Below are 17,383 nucleotides of genomic sequence, written 5' to 3'. Positions count from 1 at the left end.
TATCACTAGTCTGTGCTTGGGACTGCCATCTTCATTCTGTCCTATCTTGGGTACCACTAACACTGGTGAGTTATAAGGGCTTCTACTTCGTTTTATAATATTTTCCTTAAGCATTCTATTGATTTCAGTACTAACGAAATCTGAAACTGATAAAGCATAAGGATATTGTTTACTATAAATAGCCCTGACATCTTCGGTGTTTATTTCACTTCGAATATCGGTTCGAAATAGAATTTGTAAATTTATTTTTGAATGTTCTTCCTCGATTACGTCAATAATTTTATTCTCCAGTACTTCTATTCGATTGGTACTTGCATATTAATATTGTTAGTTTTGCTTCGCGTTCATTTTTTGTTGACGGATGAATCGACGTCGGGGTGTTTAGGATTTTTAGAAATTATACAGTTAACTTTTTTACTGACGGAAATTTCATCGTCGGCGTGCTCAGGATTTATTGATCCCAAACTATTTATTTTTTTGTCAAAAAACACCAAAGCTATAATTTGTTTCATATTATTCTCTCACCAATTTTTCGATCGTTCCTATGGCAGCTGTAGTCGTCCGATTTTGATAAAATTAAATTCGAAATTTAGAACTAAATAGAAAATGTTATTTCCAAGCGTATGTTAAAAGGCACCAAAGATATAATTAAAAAAAAAATTTTTCACGATCATTCCCATGCGAGCTATAAGATATAGTTGTCCGACCCGGCTGGTTCCGACTTATATACTACCTGCAAAATAAGCTTTAAAACTGAGAGACTAGTTTGCGTAGTAACGGACGGACAGACGGACATAGCTAGATCGACTCGTCTAGTGATCCTCTGCAAGGGTATAATGATCAAAAAACAAGAGAGGATGCTATAGTCGAGTGTCTCGACTATTAGATACCCGTTACTTAGTTTTTATACCCTTGCATAGGGTATATTGATTTCAGTCAGAAGTTTGCAACGCAGTGAAGGAGACTTTTCCGACCCCATTCTTGATCAGCATGACTAGACGAGTCGATCTTCTTTAGTCTTCTTTATTTTGCACCAGCCGGATCGGACAACTATATCTTAAGTTCCCAAAGGAATAATCGGAAAAAAAATTTTAAAAATTATATCTTTGGTGTTTTTTAACATGTAACCTCCAAGCTTGGAAATAACATTTTTAATTAGTTCTGAATTTCGAATTTACTTTTATCAAAATCGGACGACTATATCATATAGCTGCCATAGAAACGATCGGAAAATTGTTGGAAAAAAAAATGGAACAAATTATACAATAGCTTCGGTGTTTTTCACATATTCTGCGTATTCCCCAAACTGTTGAATTGCCGAATTGTTGAATTTTGGTCAGCTGTTAATCAGCTTTTCCATACAAAGTCAACTGACAGAAATTTCAGCAATTCAACAGCCTCGGGGCTCTGGTCACTTGTAAACATGGAGGAATTGCAATCGTATCAAATATTCAAATAAAGGATATCTGATAGGATGCTGCCTGTTAGAAGTTCTAATAGTTTAGTTTTTTGGCTTACTCTCGACATTGTCGGTAATTTTAAACTTAATCTTTGGTAAACACGGCCTGGCAATTTAACAATCTGACAAACAGCTGACATCTTAAAATTAAAAATTCAACAGGGAACTTTTAGGGTCGTTCCCTTAATTGCTGAAATTTTCTGTTGAATTTAAAACAATTCAGCAATTCAACAGTTTAGGGAATATCCTGATCATCTTATACTATTGGGAATGTAGTTTTTTGTATTTTTAAATTTAATAATTATAACTGCAAGGGTATACAAACTTCGGCTTGCCGAAGTTAACATCCTTTCTTGTTAAATAGTTAATTTACATTAAGATGACCGCTTTAAAATTGGAAGACTCTTGAAAAATTTGCAAAAAAAATCGGCTTGGGCATACGGGCAAAAGTTTCGCCATAGAAGAGTTAATCGTAGACTATTGAGGAAATATAAAGATTTACAGCGCTGTAAAGATTTTAGACGACAAAGTTACGTGCACGGGTTTTCGGTCCTTTTTCTGCCTTTTAGTGCTTTGCAACACTGGGTAAACATCTTCCGCATCTTTTTGGCGCAAGTGAATGCACTTCAGGTCACTGTGGAGAGAGAAAATGCAAAGAGCGAGAAGCCCCCACCCTAGCCGCTACCAGTATTTTTTTTAGCAATTTAAATTTTATATTAAATTCGGAATTAGATAAATGAAATTGGTAATCGTTTATTAGGGAGAGAGAACGAGAAAAAAGGTAAATAGTTTAAATTATTTATTATTGAAAAGAAAAGGTTAGACTCTATCTCTCAGCGGCAGCTGGCAGCGCTTTTTGCTCCCATATTTCTGTACCAGATTATGTTTCTGATAGCGCCAAGAAAGAAAGACCAATAAATTAAAAAGACTAAAAACATTTATATAAATGTAATCTTGCTAAACATAACAATCTTAAAGCGTACTATATCTAAACGTTTATATTAGTTGTTCAATAAAATAGTGGCTATTCGATCCTTTGTTTAAAAGTTTCTTTGTTTTGCCCCGCCATACTGCCTGCAACTATTCACACACACACATGCACACATACTTACGTCGTTGCCTGGCTCTGATATCATTGCCTTTCTTAATTTCTTAATAGGGTTAATGTTAAGGTTAATAAAGTTTGTGTGTGTTGGAGTGGGCGGCGCAATTTTCTTTTGGGCCAATCGATTGGTATTGATTGAACCAATGCAATATGTATATTCTAGCATTAAATCTGTAGGCGTCACAGTTTTTGGCGGATTGTGAGCGTAAGAGTGGGCGCTGAAATACACTTGCGCTGCGAAGTAGTAAGTTTGTTCCAGCGGGGTGTGTTACGCCCACATTAACGCCAATAACGCTAAAACCCGTCTTTGAAGAATTTGTAAAATTCTAAATGGGATATTGTACCCATATACGTGGCAAAAAACTGACTATTCATAAAAAAATTATAAGCAAATAAAGGAATAGATACAAGGTGACGTGTTGGCGTGGTGTTCAATTTCGGAAACAGCCAATTTGCTGCCTAAATAGATACATCTTTCTCGCACTCCCTTTAGCTGAGTAACGGGTATCTGAAAGTCGAACCCATCGCCATTAGCGTTTTCTCTTGCTTTGACTACACTCCCATTTAACCGCACAACTCGTAGAAATGAAAGAAACTAGCTTCGGCAAGCAAAATTTCTTAAAAATGTATGCTTTATAGGGTCGGAAACGACTCCTGACTGTAATCATAACACCCTCTGCAAGGATATAATCAGAGCGAACACTATAATAGATTGACACGACTATAAGATACCTGCTAACCAACTAAATAAATATATCTTCGACCAGAGGAAGGATGCTTATCGATATTTTCCTGTTAAATCAAAGTTTTTTCAGTTTCACCTGTTAGCATGTGAGAGCTGTTAATCTTAATGTTTGAATAACTTAAGGTAGTAGGTTGGTTTGACCCATATATATGACCAAGCCCTATGCATACGGGACACATTTGTGTTAGTGATTTCTTAAAGAATGCATATTACAAGCCTACAGCCTTCAAGTCGCACGTTAATTCTTCTTTATGTCACTTTCTCTTCTAAATATGACGGGGCAAGGGCAAAAACATTCACATTGAGCTTTTTTTTTATCACTATGCTTCCATTTTTTTTTATCGCTAATCCAAATATAATTTTAATTGTGACTATAAATGCACTGCCAAAAGGCAGTTTTGAGCACCCCTAGTCTACAATGCTGCAACAGTAGTTTGCGAGCTGTAGGCGTTCGAATGGGCGTGGCACTCGGCAATGCATGCCTAATCCCAAGCTGCTAGCTCTTATAAATCTTGACATCTCGACGTTCATACGGACGTACAGAAACAGTCTGGCTGGAGCTAATCCAAGGCTGAGGTACCAGGCACATAAATGTATCATTCCAAGAACACCCTTTTGCAAAGTTGTTTAGGCGGTTACACGAATACTAAAGGTATTTAGGCGTTTGGTTTTTGAATCGTCGGTTCATACAAAATCGGTCCCGCGTTCTTTTATTTATTCAAAAACATTGAGAGTTTAAAGACATTTTGTGGGGATATTTTTATAAAATTAAGCAAAGGAGATTCCCTCGTAAGGATCACACCTCTATGACTTCTGCTGGTAGACATCGCCTGCGGTGCTTGTAAAGCCCGGCGTATTGGGCAAACCGCTTGCCACAGGATGCGCATGAGTAGCGCTTTTCGTTGCGATGGAGGTTTAAATGGGCGTAGTAGGCACTTCCAACCACAAAGGCCCGCGAGCAGTATGGACACACTTTGTCTCGAATGTTAAGATGAGCTCGTAAATGTCGGTCCCTTTCATGGGCCGTAAAAAAAGCTTTATCGCATCTATTACAGGGAAAGTCGCGCTGGTTTCGGTGGCGCTTGACATGCTGATTCAACTTGCTAGCATTCACAAATCCTCTGGCGCAATGCTCGCAAACGTAGGGCAGTTCTTTGGTGTGACTTCTCTGGTGGACCCGCAAAGCATTCGAGCTAAAGAACTTTTTAGGGCAGTCTGTGCAGGCGTGGGCTCTCTGGCCCAGGTGACGACGCAAATGGGCCAATAGGCTATTCCTCAGCGAAAACTTCAGTCCACAAATGTGACATATGTTTGCCAGGTCCGGATCCTGCTGCTCATCGTTAATTTTCCTACTTTTGCGGTGCTTCATATAATAAAACTCCCCGTTCAGTGACTTTTCCACATAACAATCTTAAAGCGTACTATATCTAAACGTTTATATTAGTTGTTCAATAAAATAGTGGCTATTCGATCCTTTGTTTAAAAGTTTCTTTGTTTTGCCCCGCCATACTGCCTGCAACTATTCACACACACACATGCACACATACTTACGTCGTTGCCTGGCTCTGATATCATTGCCTTTCTTAATTTCTTAATAGGGTTAATGTTAAGGTTAATAAAGTTTGTGTGTGTTGGAGTGGGCGGCGCAATTTTCTTTTGGGCCAATCGATTGGTATTGATTGAACCAATGCAATATGTATATTCTAGCATTAAATCTGTAGGCGTCACAGTTTTTGGCGGATTGTGAGCGTAAGAGTGGGCGCTGAAATACACTTGCGCTGCGAAGTAGTAAGTTTGTTCCAGCGGGGTGTGTTACGCCCACATTAACGCCAATAACGCTAAAACCCGTCTTTGAAGAATTTGTAAAATTCTAAATGGGATATTGTACCCATATACGTGGCAAAAAACTGACTATTCATAAAAAAATTATAAGCAAATAAAGGAATAGATACAAGGTGACGTGTTGGCGTGGTGTTCAATTTCGGAAACAGCCAATTTGCTGCCTAAATAGATACATCTTTCTCGCACTCCCTTTAGCTGAGTAACGGGTATCTGAAAGTCGAACCCATCGCCATTAGCGTTTTCTCTTGCTTTGACTACACTCCCATTTAACCGCACAACTCGTAGAAATGAAAGAAACTAGCTTCGGCAAGCAAAATTTCTTAAAAATGTATGCTTTATAGGGTCGGAAACGACTCCTGACTGTAATCATAACACCCTCTGCAAGGATATAATCAGAGCGAACACTATAATAGATTGACACGACTATAAGATACCTGCTAACCAACTAAATAAATATATCTTCGACCAGAGGAAGGATGCTTATCGATATTTTCCTGTTAAATCAAAGTTTTTTCAGTTTCACCTGTTAGCATGTGAGAGCTGTTAATCTTAATGTTTGAATAACTTAAGGTAGTAGGTTGGTTTGACCCATATATATGACCAAGCCCTATGCATACGGGACACATTTGTGTTAGTGATTTCTTAAAGAATGCATATTACAAGCCTACAGCCTTCAAGTCGCACGTTAATTCTTCTTTATGTCACTTTCTCTTCTAAATATGACGGGGCAAGGGCAAAAACATTCACATTGAGCTTTTTTTTTATCACTATGCTTCCATTTTTTTTTATCGCTAATCCAAATATAATTTTAATTGTGACTATAAATGCACTGCCAAAAGGCAGTTTTGAGCACCCCTAGTCTACAATGCTGCAACAGTAGTTTGCGAGCTGTAGGCGTTCGAATGGGCGTGGCACTCGGCAATGCATGCCTAATCCCAAGCTGCTAGCTCTTATAAATCTTGACATCTCGACGTTCATACGGACGTACAGAAACAGTCTGGCTGGAGCTAATCCAAGGCTGAGGTACCAGGCACATAAATGTATCATTCCAAGAACACCCTTTTGCAAAGTTGTTTAGGCGGTTACACGAATACTAAAGGTATTTAGGCGTTTGGTTTTTGAATCGTCGGTTCATACAAAATCGGTCCCGCGTTCTTTTATTTATTCAAAAACATTGAGAGTTTAAAGACATTTTGTGGGGATATTTTTATAAAATTAAGCAAAGGAGATTCCCTCGTAAGGATCACACCTCTATGACTTCTGCTGGTAGACATCGCCTGCGGTGCTTGTAAAGCCCGGCGTATTGGGCAAACCGCTTGCCACAGGATGCGCATGAGTAGCGCTTTTCGTTGCGATGGAGGTTTAAATGGGCGTAGTAGGCACTTCCAACCACAAAGGCCCGCGAGCAGTATGGACACACTTTGTCTCGAATGTTAAGATGAGCTCGTAAATGTCGGTCCCTTTCATGGGCCGTAAAAAAAGCTTTATCGCATCTATTACAGGGAAAGTCGCGCTGGTTTCGGTGGCGCTTGACATGCTGATTCAACTTGCTAGCATTCACAAATCCTCTGGCGCAATGCTCGCAAACGTAGGGCAGTTCTTTGGTGTGACTTCTCTGGTGGACCCGCAAAGCATTCGAGCTAAAGAACTTTTTAGGGCAGTCTGTGCAGGCGTGGGCTCTCTGGCCCAGGTGACGACGCAAATGGGCCAATAGGCTATTCCTCAGCGAAAACTTCAGTCCACAAATGTGACATATGTTTGCCAGGTCCGGATCCTGCTGCTCATCGTTAATTTTCCTACTTTTGCGGTGCTTCATATAATAAAACTCCCCGTTCAGTGACTTTTCCACATCGCCATGAACATTCCTCTCGTGCTGTAGGTAATCTGATCGTCTCTTAAAAGATGCCGGACAACTCGGACACTGGAAGGGAGCCACGTGAAGCTCCAGAAAGCGCAACGGTTCATAATACTCGTAGTTAGGGGTCCATGATTCCGATTTCTTTTGGGCCTCCATTCGGGCCTCCTTGCAATGGCGGTACTGGCAACGGAATTCAGTAAGGCGACTCTTAAGCCGTTCCACCGTCATTTGAAGATTACATTCTTCTTGCAGTCTGGTGCATAAGGATTCCAGTTGTCGTTTTCGCTGCCTTCGTTTAGTGTAATCCGGGTGATCAGTGCACCAGAGCTGCGCATAGCCCTGGTATACAGCTATTATCTTCATATTGCTTTCCCGTTGGTTTAGGGTCCTCTGCATCTCGCTGCTGATGGGCAGTGCTTCATCCAGGAAGCGGAGTTCCTCAAACAGGTTCCAATTGGAGGATACTTCCTCGTTTTTTTTTTCTTTCTCCATGCGGTAGTACTTCGTGTAATCCGTGATTTTACGGTGCAACATCTTTGGGGTAAATCGTTTTCTCTCTTTCGAGTTCATCTCCTTCGTAATGGCTTGCCAGGCCAGTCTACGTTGTCTGCGGGAATGGTAGTCAAGGTGATTGGGATCCCATAGGCACATGTGGGATCGGTACTGTCGGATAAGGTCTTGCGTTTCTGAAAAACTCAAACGAAGACGTAGTTTTCGGCCTGCGGTATTATTATCAATAACGTTTGAGGAGGTATCCGGATCTATGGGATCTTTCAATTCGATAACGTGACAGGCCTCAGCCAGGCTAAGCGGACGGGGATCTTGCGAATCTGTGGGATGCTTCTCTGGAGGATCATCCACTAATAAAGTGTCAATAGCGGGTTCCCCAAGCTTTTTCTTTAAAAAAACAACTGTTTGTTTTGTAACCTTTTCAGCTAGCTCCATATTTTCATTTAAATCTTCCCTTAAGTGTTTTTTCAGCTGCTGATTCTCCCCGTGTTTCTCTTCCTTACCATTTATCATCACCTCACAGCTGCTCTTGACATGTGTTTGGTGACCCATCAGGTTCTCAAAGATCTTCCCGCACACAGCACACACATATGGATCGATATGCTTGTGCAGGAATTCCATTTCCGTGTAGTGCTCGAAACTGGATACAAACTCTGCTTGTTTACCCTCGACCACACTTTGCAGATAGCTTATCTTCTCCATGCGATAGCGTTTTCGCAACGATTGCAAGCGTCGCTGGATAACCACGGTGGACAGGCTAATTCCTGATAGCCTCAATGCCAACTGTAGATCCAGGTGAGCGTCTTGTCTTTGGCGCACGGTATTCACGCAACGCACACGCTTATGTGCATTGTGCCATAAAACCGGATAGTGCTCGTATAGCTCCAGTAGCCTGCGGTTCTCCCGGACATAATGACGTTGCCGTTTTAACAGCGATTGCTGTTCGCACAGGAAGCTCAGTTGGTCAAAGTGCGCGAACTTGACGGCATCATCCATTTCGCCATCCGCCTCTAAACGCTCCCGTTGCTTGAGAAATCTCTGACACAGGGTTGACACCCGAATCCGAACGTCCGTAACGCTAAAGCTGCGGCCGCAGTACGCATTCCAGGCATCCGTTATCCGCTTCCAGGACTCGCGGCACAGTGCCATGTTGTGGAACTGTTTATGCGCTTGGTTCCAGAGGCGAGGTTCCAAATGGTACAGCTCGATCAGGCGATGCACATGCTGTGTCGTGAGTCGCTGGCCCTCCGGAACGGGTAATATTTCCTGAAGAAAAAGATTGGAAACGTCGTTAGGATAACAAATATTTCAGGATTTAAATGCTAATTCTTTTTGTCATTGATGATTACACCCGTTACTCGTAGAGTAAGAGCAAAGAGTATGAATACATAGAAGGGACATGTCATACAATATATTCTGTTGTATCGCGGGCTCTAGCAGTGGAGCCCGCAACGCTCTATTCTAGTTGGAATCTAGTCGGCCGAGGGCCTGCATGTCATTCGGCCTGGAGAATAACACATTTGACAACCAATCTAAGCTTTATGGGGATCGAATCCCGCAGTAGACTTATGATTTATTTTTGTTATCTTTATTTAAATGCTGTTGTATTTCCATTTAATTATTTTTTTGTTTCACTTTTTAAGGTTTGTTAGTTTTGACATATATTTTATTGTTTTTGTTTTTCCACTTTTGTGATTTCTTTGTTTTTATGTGATCACAATATATAGGAAAATACATAAGTGAATTGTAATTAAAAAAAAATATTTTTTGAATATTTTCGATTTTTAATTTTTTGTTTTTAATTACCTAATCTTTTAAATTAAATGTAGTACTGAATGTTGTTGCTATTAGAAAAGTTAAAAAAACAATAAATGTGTATTTTACATATATTTTAAATAGGTTATTAGTGCGATTTAAAAATTGTTATTATTTTTTAGCCCTTCACTGTGTTGTCGTTGATTTTTTCAATGTTCCATCTCCAAGTTATGCTCTTTTCTGCTGCCCTGCGCAGAAAAACCTTTTCGACTTTCAAAGTTTTTGGCTCTTGGATGAAATGGCACCAAAAACCAGTACCGAAAGTGATGAGTCGTCCTATTCTAATGCAAAAATGAACGTATCTCTTGCATGCACCTAGGTTCACATACTCGTATTTGGAGTGCGTCTGTATGCACCCAAAATGTACATTTTGAACGCATTTATTTAAAACACGCCTGTAAGATATACCCAGGAGTGCGCCTGTGTGCACCAAAAAGGTACCCTGCAGTACCATTCAGCGCTTATTGAGCACTCACTGCAAAAAGTTCATCACTGAGCGCTCAATGAGCGCACAGTTTGTATGGAACTGAGTGCTTAAATTAACATAGACATGTCCTAGGGTTCATAGCACGCATTGAGCTCTTTTTTGAGCACCCTTTTGAGCGCTTTTTTAAACAGCAGAAAAAGCACACGTTCAGAACATGTTGAGCGCTCGATTAAGCAGCAGAAAAAGAACACATTCAGCACACGTTGAGCGCTTAGCAGCAAACATAATTTCAGTTTTAATATTTTTATTTTTATTTATTTATTTTAACATTTCAGATCGGGGGTTCCCGGTGTTATCGGGGTCGTTGGCTCTTCAGCATCTGGGGCCGGCGTTGCCTTTTTTTTGTGCAACTCAAGTTTTTAACGCACCGCATTGCCTTCTGCAGCGCCTTTTCGGGAGGCTCCGAGAAGAAAAATTTGTTTTAAAAATAGAACGAGATGAGAATAAAAAATATTTGTAAGTTTGTAAGTTTTATTTATAATAAAAAAAAATGTTATCTTTTGCTTTTAAAGAAAATCACAGAACTCTTTTAAAAATTAAACTTACAAATAAACTAAAGCTTAAATTTTAAAAAACAAGAGCAGAATTCTTTTGTAAAACAAATATACTAAAGCTTAAATTTTAAAAAACAAGAGAATAATTCTTTTGTAAAAAATTATAAAGAAAAATATACAACACGTTATTAATATATCTTTGTATTATTTATTAAAATTTTTTTTTATTTTGCATTTGCGGGAAAACTAACACTTTTCCAGGGACTAAAAACTGAGACTTTTTTCAAATAGCCATGTTTGTTCACGTACACAAAAGTAAAAACTGTGGTTTTATGTTATTAATTTTACTTTTTAACGAATTTTAACTACAAACATAAGTCTTAAAAACAAACATCTCTTATTTTTGATCTCTAGGAACTATGCACTCAATAAGATTTTTAAATTCTTTCACAGCTTCATTTATTTTTTTTATTTTTATGCATCATTTGTTGTTTTTTCACGTCAAAAATTAATATTTTTCACAGCTATTTTTTTCCGCCACATGTTTTTTTAAGAGTCTTGTATTTTCCTTTGTTTAAATATACATTTACTTGTTTTTACTCTCACTGTTTAAATAAATATTGGTCTGCGACAGACTAACCTTCGAATCGTATAGGTATCACTTTTAAACCACTGGCTTATTTTATTTAACTACTTTAATTGCTGGTAATTCTAACTCCTTCACATAAGTAAACGCAAGTGAAAAAGACGAAAAAGGTGCTTGTTTTCCAGAAAAACAACAAGCAACAACAACAACGGTTCCGCTAATCCGTTGTTGCTCTGTTTTTTTGGCATGTCCCGTTTGGTCTGTGCACCTTGCACATAAAAGCAGGGTATTTATAGACATATTCGACTAAGCAAATCGGTTTATAAAAATATATTTTTTAAACTTCACATATTAATAAACATATACATTTTATTAGAAAATACAAATATTTTAAATCCCAAACCTATTATTTTAATTAATGTTTTAACATTTACGAAAAAATGTTGCATTACTCAAAAGGCAAGGGTGCACGAAAGTCGAGATATTTTAATGGTGGCTTGCCTTCACCCGCATTTTTCCAGCTGAGACATGCCGAGAGAGGGAGGGCCCAAGAGTACTTATTGTGCGTTCTCTTTGCTGACCCCGACTGAGAGCGCGTCGCTTTGCCGCCGTTGCGCTCAGCTCTGCCGGCGTCGCTGGCTGCTCTGCCGACGTCGCAGTCGGCTTCATGATGATTGGGCGCTTATATTGTGGAACTGCAGGGTAGTTGCACGTGCTTTCGTTGTCGTAGGGCTGTCATATAAGAAAAGCCACTCAGAAAACGGCATACGATTTTAGTTTTTTCCACTTATTATGTTACTATGTTAATATGTTATTATAACACTTTATACATATACACATTATATATGAAGTTTACTCACCTTTTCCTTGTTCTGCGCACTTAGGGAAGCACTGACAATGTACGTCTGACCGGCTTCACGATAAAACTCAAGTGGCAAAAAATCCACTAGTGCAAGTGAGACAACATGATCAAAGTAGACCAATTCGAATTTTGAATATATCTTTTTGCTTCCACTCAAGTGATTGATGTCGCCATATTGCTATATCCACTCTTTTTCGATGTCAAAGAATTTCCGAAAAGAGAGAAATCGACAACTTGACATTTTTTGGTATCAATTTGACATTATTTCAATGTAAAAATGATATGTGTCTAAAAAACACAAGTTTACCAGGCGCATATGAAATTGATCCTGACTCGTTTTTGTTCTGTGTGGAGGAGCCATTACCAGCCATTGCCAGGATGCTGGCGACTTCCTACAGCATCAGAGGAACAACCAGATTCCCAATCTGGCTCCCTCAAGGCCCTGTCAAAGCCTGCTTGACAGTAAGACCATGCTACATGCATTGCGGGTGAACTTTGAAAACTTCGGTGAAACTACAAGGAATGAGATTTTTCGACTAGTGAACAATTGACCAAACCGATAATACTTGGACCGATTGGTCAATAAACCAAATTTTATCAAAAAAAGTTTAATTTTTCTCATTCATTAGAGCTGCGTAAAAATTGGATCGAGTAAATTTTTATTTTGTCAGCATTTTAGAGCTGCAAATAAATAAAAACACAAAAGTCGTATTTTAGCGTCTTAATTAGTCCGTTGCTACTCATAGATAATGACAAAACTATATGATAGCATTCCGAAATAAAAGAAAACTTTTTCTGCCAGGATGATACAATTAAAAAAATGTACAAGCATTGTTTAGCACCTTAATATTTTGAAGTCATTAAAATTGTAAGATTTTACAGCAGAAAAAAAATCAATAAATTGCCGATAATTTTGTACTTATTAAAAAGTTACTTTTAAAAGCTTCGAACATTTAAATCAACTAGTTAAAGTTTTTTGAGTTATAAAGGTTAAAGCTAACGTTCAAATGCGAAAGTGATCATGCCGTCTTATTCAAACAAATCCCTATAAATGTCATATATATTGGTCTATTTCTATGCCTCTAATGAGTGCTCAAGTGAATGAGCTGAACAGTGCCGTAGAATATCCGAAATTTAAAAATACTTCACCTAATGAAACCGATATCTCAACGGCCTATAAAAGTTCTAGTTTATTATTTGTCAGAGAAAGTGAACATGAAAATAAAGGGTTCGGGAAGACAAATTTATGTTAACTTATCGAAAAGTGCAATAACGCCAGTAGGTGTATTGTTATAAAGGGAACGTAATTGCAATTAGAAGTTATTGTATTAACTCTAGTTTTTTTAGCACAGGCACTTACCTGCACGGTGGAATCTGGAATTGGATGGGATTCTGCATCTTCTTCTTTTACAAAATTGTTGCCAGCGCCTCTCATTCCGTCTGTTACTTCATCTACTTGTGCCAAGTTTTCTTCTGGTTGACCAGGCAACACGGTATCCTCTATTGCATTTAATTGTAGCACAATTTGTTCCTTAAGTTCATTATCTTCGCCACTGGTTCGCTGCTCCGCCAGCACCTCCTGCATGAGATCATCCTCGGGAACGGCTCCGAATAAGGAAGCTTCATGGCTGTCGGCTTCAGGCGCCTGCCAATCGGTGTGCCACACGTTCATGTGCTCCGCAAATTCGGAAAGGGCGCACAAGGGCCGCTCCTCGCACAGAGAACACTCGATGCCATAGAGCTCACCGGCACAGTTCCAGGTGTACACACTGCCGCACTGCTGGCGCATTTTGTCAATTCTCACTAGCGCGTCCAGGCACACTAAAAATTAGGTAAAAAGAGGTAAGGATAAACAATATGTATTTTGCGGTGAACATCAAAACGAAATCACAAGGTTAACTGTAAAATATAAGCGATACTGCGTGTAAAAGGTAAAAGAATTCCGCTGATATTGCTGAAGCCCTTATGAAAATTTTCATTTTTTCCAACCTTCTAGCTTTTATAGTTTACGAGATCTCTGCGTTCATATGGACGGACATCATGATCAATTCTACTAATTTTCAAAACGATATTTTGAAAATGCCTCAAGAGGGATTATAGTAGTTCCCCTACACTCATAAAATTTTTTTTTCTAAGTACTAGAAAAGTCGCCCTAAGTACAGGAAAAATCGCCATAGAAAATATGTTTTAGGGTTAATTTTTTTTAAATGCCAATTTATTATTAGTTAAGGCGAATTTTTCCAAGCTTATGCTATTAATATTTTCTCATACTTAGGGCAAATTGCCATATTTCGTAGAACAACAAATCATCTAAAATCACCCTTGAAACTAGAAAATCGCCTTTTGAAAATCGGTAACCTAGCGGTCTAATGCGTTGAACTTTCAAACTCATCTAAATGGCGTGAGTTCGAGCCTACGAAGAGTCAATATTTATTTTTCTTTTTTGTGCAAGTTTTTAGAAATGAATTCTTAAACCATTTTGTGTGCAAAGGCAAAAAAAAATTTAGAACACGTAAAAATAACAAACAAAAAAATGTATAGTACATTAAAATATCAGTTTTTTAATGTACCACATGAGTTGAAAAGTCCCGGGCCTAACACATAGATGGCGCTAGTTTTGTTGCGGTCACCATTTTAACAGTTAATACTAACCTTCAAAAGATAACTGTTAAAATTTCTTGATATTCTATTCATTAGTTTGTGAGTTATTGTGCTAAGAGTGATGCTACTTTTGGTTTTTTCAAAACAATGGATCAAAAACAATTTCGTGTTTTAATTTTACACTGCTTCTTGATGTAAAAAAAATACCGTTCAAGCGAAGGAATGGCTTGAAAAGTGTTATGGGGACTCCGCTCCATCAGAAACAACAATAAATCGTTGGTTTGCTGACTTCAAACGTGGTCGTAGAGACACCGGTGATGCAAAACGCAGTGGACGTCCAAATGAGGCGGTAACACCAGAAAACATCAAGAAAATCCACAAAATCGTTTTGAATGATCGAAAACTGAAGTTGCGTGAGTTAGCTGACATCGTAAAGATATCAAAAGAACGTGTTGGCTTTCGTCATCTGAGTGGACAGCTACTGGCGAACCTCGTCCAAAGCGCCCGAGAGCACAACAATCTGCTGAAAAGGTTATGGCCTCGGTATTTTGGGATGTGCGTGGTGTAATATTCATCGACTATCTTGAGAAAGGACATACCATCAACAGTGAATATTATATAGCGTTATTCGAGCGTTTGAAGGCCGAAACTGCAAAGAAACGACCGCATATGGCGAAAAAAAAATTTTGTTTCATCAAGACAACGCACCGTGTCACAAGTCAATCAAAACAATGACAAAACTACACGAATTGGACTTCGAATTGCTCCCACATCCACCGTATTCGCCAGATTTGGCTCCCAGCGACTACTGGCTGTTCGCAGACCTATTAAAAATGCTCGCCGGTAAGAAATTTCCCACGAATAAAGAGGATGTCGCTGAAACTGAGGCCTATTTTGGGGCAAAAGATAAATCGTAATTAGGTAAAATAAAACATAATATCTTGTCATTAGTGAGAGTATTTCTTAGAATTAAATTGAGAATTTGAACCATTTTTGCGCGTCGTCTAGCGCGATGCTTCTTTGATGCAGCGGTAGTGCTCTCGACTGCGGACCCAGCGGTCGTGAGTTCGATTCGCGCAGCGACCACGAAGATTTTTCTCAAAAAGATAAGTTGTTTGATATCTATTTTTATTTCCCTGATTCTGTTTAATGATTACTTTCAGTTCTTATGGTTCTAATTAGCAGTTTACCAACATGAGATGAGCGGCCGAGTAATAACCTTGCCTTCTTACCCTTACCATCTCAAATTATAGTAAAAAAAAGTTCCCTAAATAAAATAATCCTGAAAAATTCCTGGAAAAAGTTACCGCAGATAATGTTGGTCGAGAACCAACAAACATGTCCAAGCACAATATTTTTATATTTCTTTGTTTTAATTTTTAGGGAACTTGCTCTTGTTTTTAAGGCGCTTTACCTTTAAAACAGTGGTCGGCAGCGGCCTATCTAGTGAGCATAGGGAAGTGTTCTGCCCATCCTCTGCTCGCTCACGTATAACGTACATGTTCGTGTGACTTCGGCATGGGTCTTCGGGTCATTTTATTCTCAACTTCGGGGCGCTTTTTTGTTGCTGCGGCAGAGGATCTCAGTGCAAAGCAGAGAAACGTCTCGCTACAGCACGCCGCGCGCAAACTTCGTGTTTGTTACACTCACACTAATGTAAGGCAAACTTGTGATGGTATGTGTGTGCCGACCACTGCTTTAAAACAAGAGTCACACAGTCGCTATTGACCCCCATTTAAGGGCGAATTTCCTTGTTTTAGGGCTATTTTACAGTAAAATTTCTATGAGTGTAGATCCCAAAAAAGAAGTCAAAAATATTTTACGTGAAACCTATACCAATGAAAATATCAATCGATTGACGACTGAAAATAGATTGCCACGCCCACTCTAACGCTCATAACGCTTAAATCTGTCTGTCGCCTACATTACCATTTATCAAAATCGCGTGTAGGTGGCGCTTTACAATCTCGCTTTCCTGTTTGTACATCTCCATGCCTTTTGTTCCCTTAAGTTGAGTAACGGGTATCTGATAGCCGAGGGGTTCGACTATAGCGTTCTTCCTTCTTCCTCTTCTCTACAAAACAATACACTAAGTCAAGTACCTCATCTCAACCTCAGATACCTCTTACTCAGAAAAAAAGTAAAATGGTATACTAAATTCGTCGGAAAGAATGTTTCAGGTAGAAAGAAGCGTTTCCGACCCCACAAGTATAAATATTTTTGATCAGGATCACTAGCCGAGTCGATCTAACCACGTCTGTCTGTCCGTCCGGATGAACGCTGAGATCTCGGAAACTACAAAAGCTAACAAGTTGGGATTTGGGCCTGAGCTTCTTGCGCAGCGCACGTTTGTTTCGGCAGGGTGCCACGCCCACTCTAACGCCCGCAAACCGCCTAAAACTGAAACTCCTACAATTTTAATGCTAGAATACAAATTTTAGCTGAAATGTATTGTTCTCCTCAATACCTATCGATTGACCCAAAAAAAAGTTTTCCACGCCCACAAACTTCAAAAAACCGTAAATATGAACGCGGATATCTCGGAAACAATCAAAGATAGAGAATTGGGATTTTAAGATTTCGTAGTTCTGTACGCAGCGCAAGTGTGTAACGCGAATATGCCACGTCCACTCTAACGCCCACAAACCGCCTAAGCCTGCGCCCACAACTTGCATACTTGCAGTTTTTGCAAAACCTTGGTTTGTTGCATTCGGTGTCCTCTGTGGTGTGTGCTTCTGCCAAACAGTTGGCGAAGGCCTTGTGGCTTTTGCAGATAGTGTAGTATAACGAGCCCTATTCCCGGAGGTAGGAAGTAGAACCGCGGAGGTCTAAACTGCGTTGATAACTGATTTATTCTTAAATAGGTTACATGCTTATATACTACTTGAAACACGGAAGCTTAGTTTAGCTTTAAAATACGTCAGTGAATTTAGATTATGTTAACAGTTTGCGTAGTTGGCTCTGCTGACTCTGCAGAATGTATTAACCGCTTGGCAGGTGAATGTACCGTCGAGTCGCA

The 17,383-nt window shown here is 39.2% G+C and overlaps 2 protein-coding genes across 2 annotated transcripts; both read right to left on the bottom strand.

Moving 5' to 3' along the window:
* Positions 1 to 4,105: 4,105 nt before the first annotated feature.
* LOC139353421 (zinc finger protein 771-like) lies at positions 4,106 to 4,678 on the bottom strand. The gene has a single exon (XM_070997603.1). The coding sequence runs from the start codon at positions 4,676 to 4,678 to the stop codon at positions 4,106 to 4,108; it is 573 nt and encodes a 190-aa protein (XP_070853704.1).
* Positions 4,679 to 6,261: 1,583 nt separating this feature from the next.
* On the bottom strand, positions 6,262 to 17,179 carry LOC108005651 (uncharacterized). The gene is made up of 3 exons (XM_065868364.2): positions 17,042 to 17,179; positions 13,124 to 13,584; positions 6,262 to 8,785 (listed from the first exon to the last, which is right to left on the bottom strand). Coding segments are annotated over exons 1-3 (2,853 nt in total). The 5' UTR covers positions 17,043 to 17,179; the 3' UTR covers positions 6,262 to 6,394.
* Between the last annotated feature and the right edge of the window lie 204 nt (positions 17,180 to 17,383).

The sequence above is a fragment of the Drosophila suzukii genome, chromosome X (assembly GCF_043229965.1).
Source record: "Drosophila suzukii chromosome X, CBGP_Dsuzu_IsoJpt1.0, whole genome shotgun sequence".
Classification (NCBI taxonomy): Eukaryota; Metazoa; Arthropoda; class Insecta; order Diptera; family Drosophilidae; genus Drosophila; species Drosophila suzukii.
Note: the sequence above shows the minus strand (reverse complement) of the source record. Positions and strands in the feature narration are given on the sequence as shown.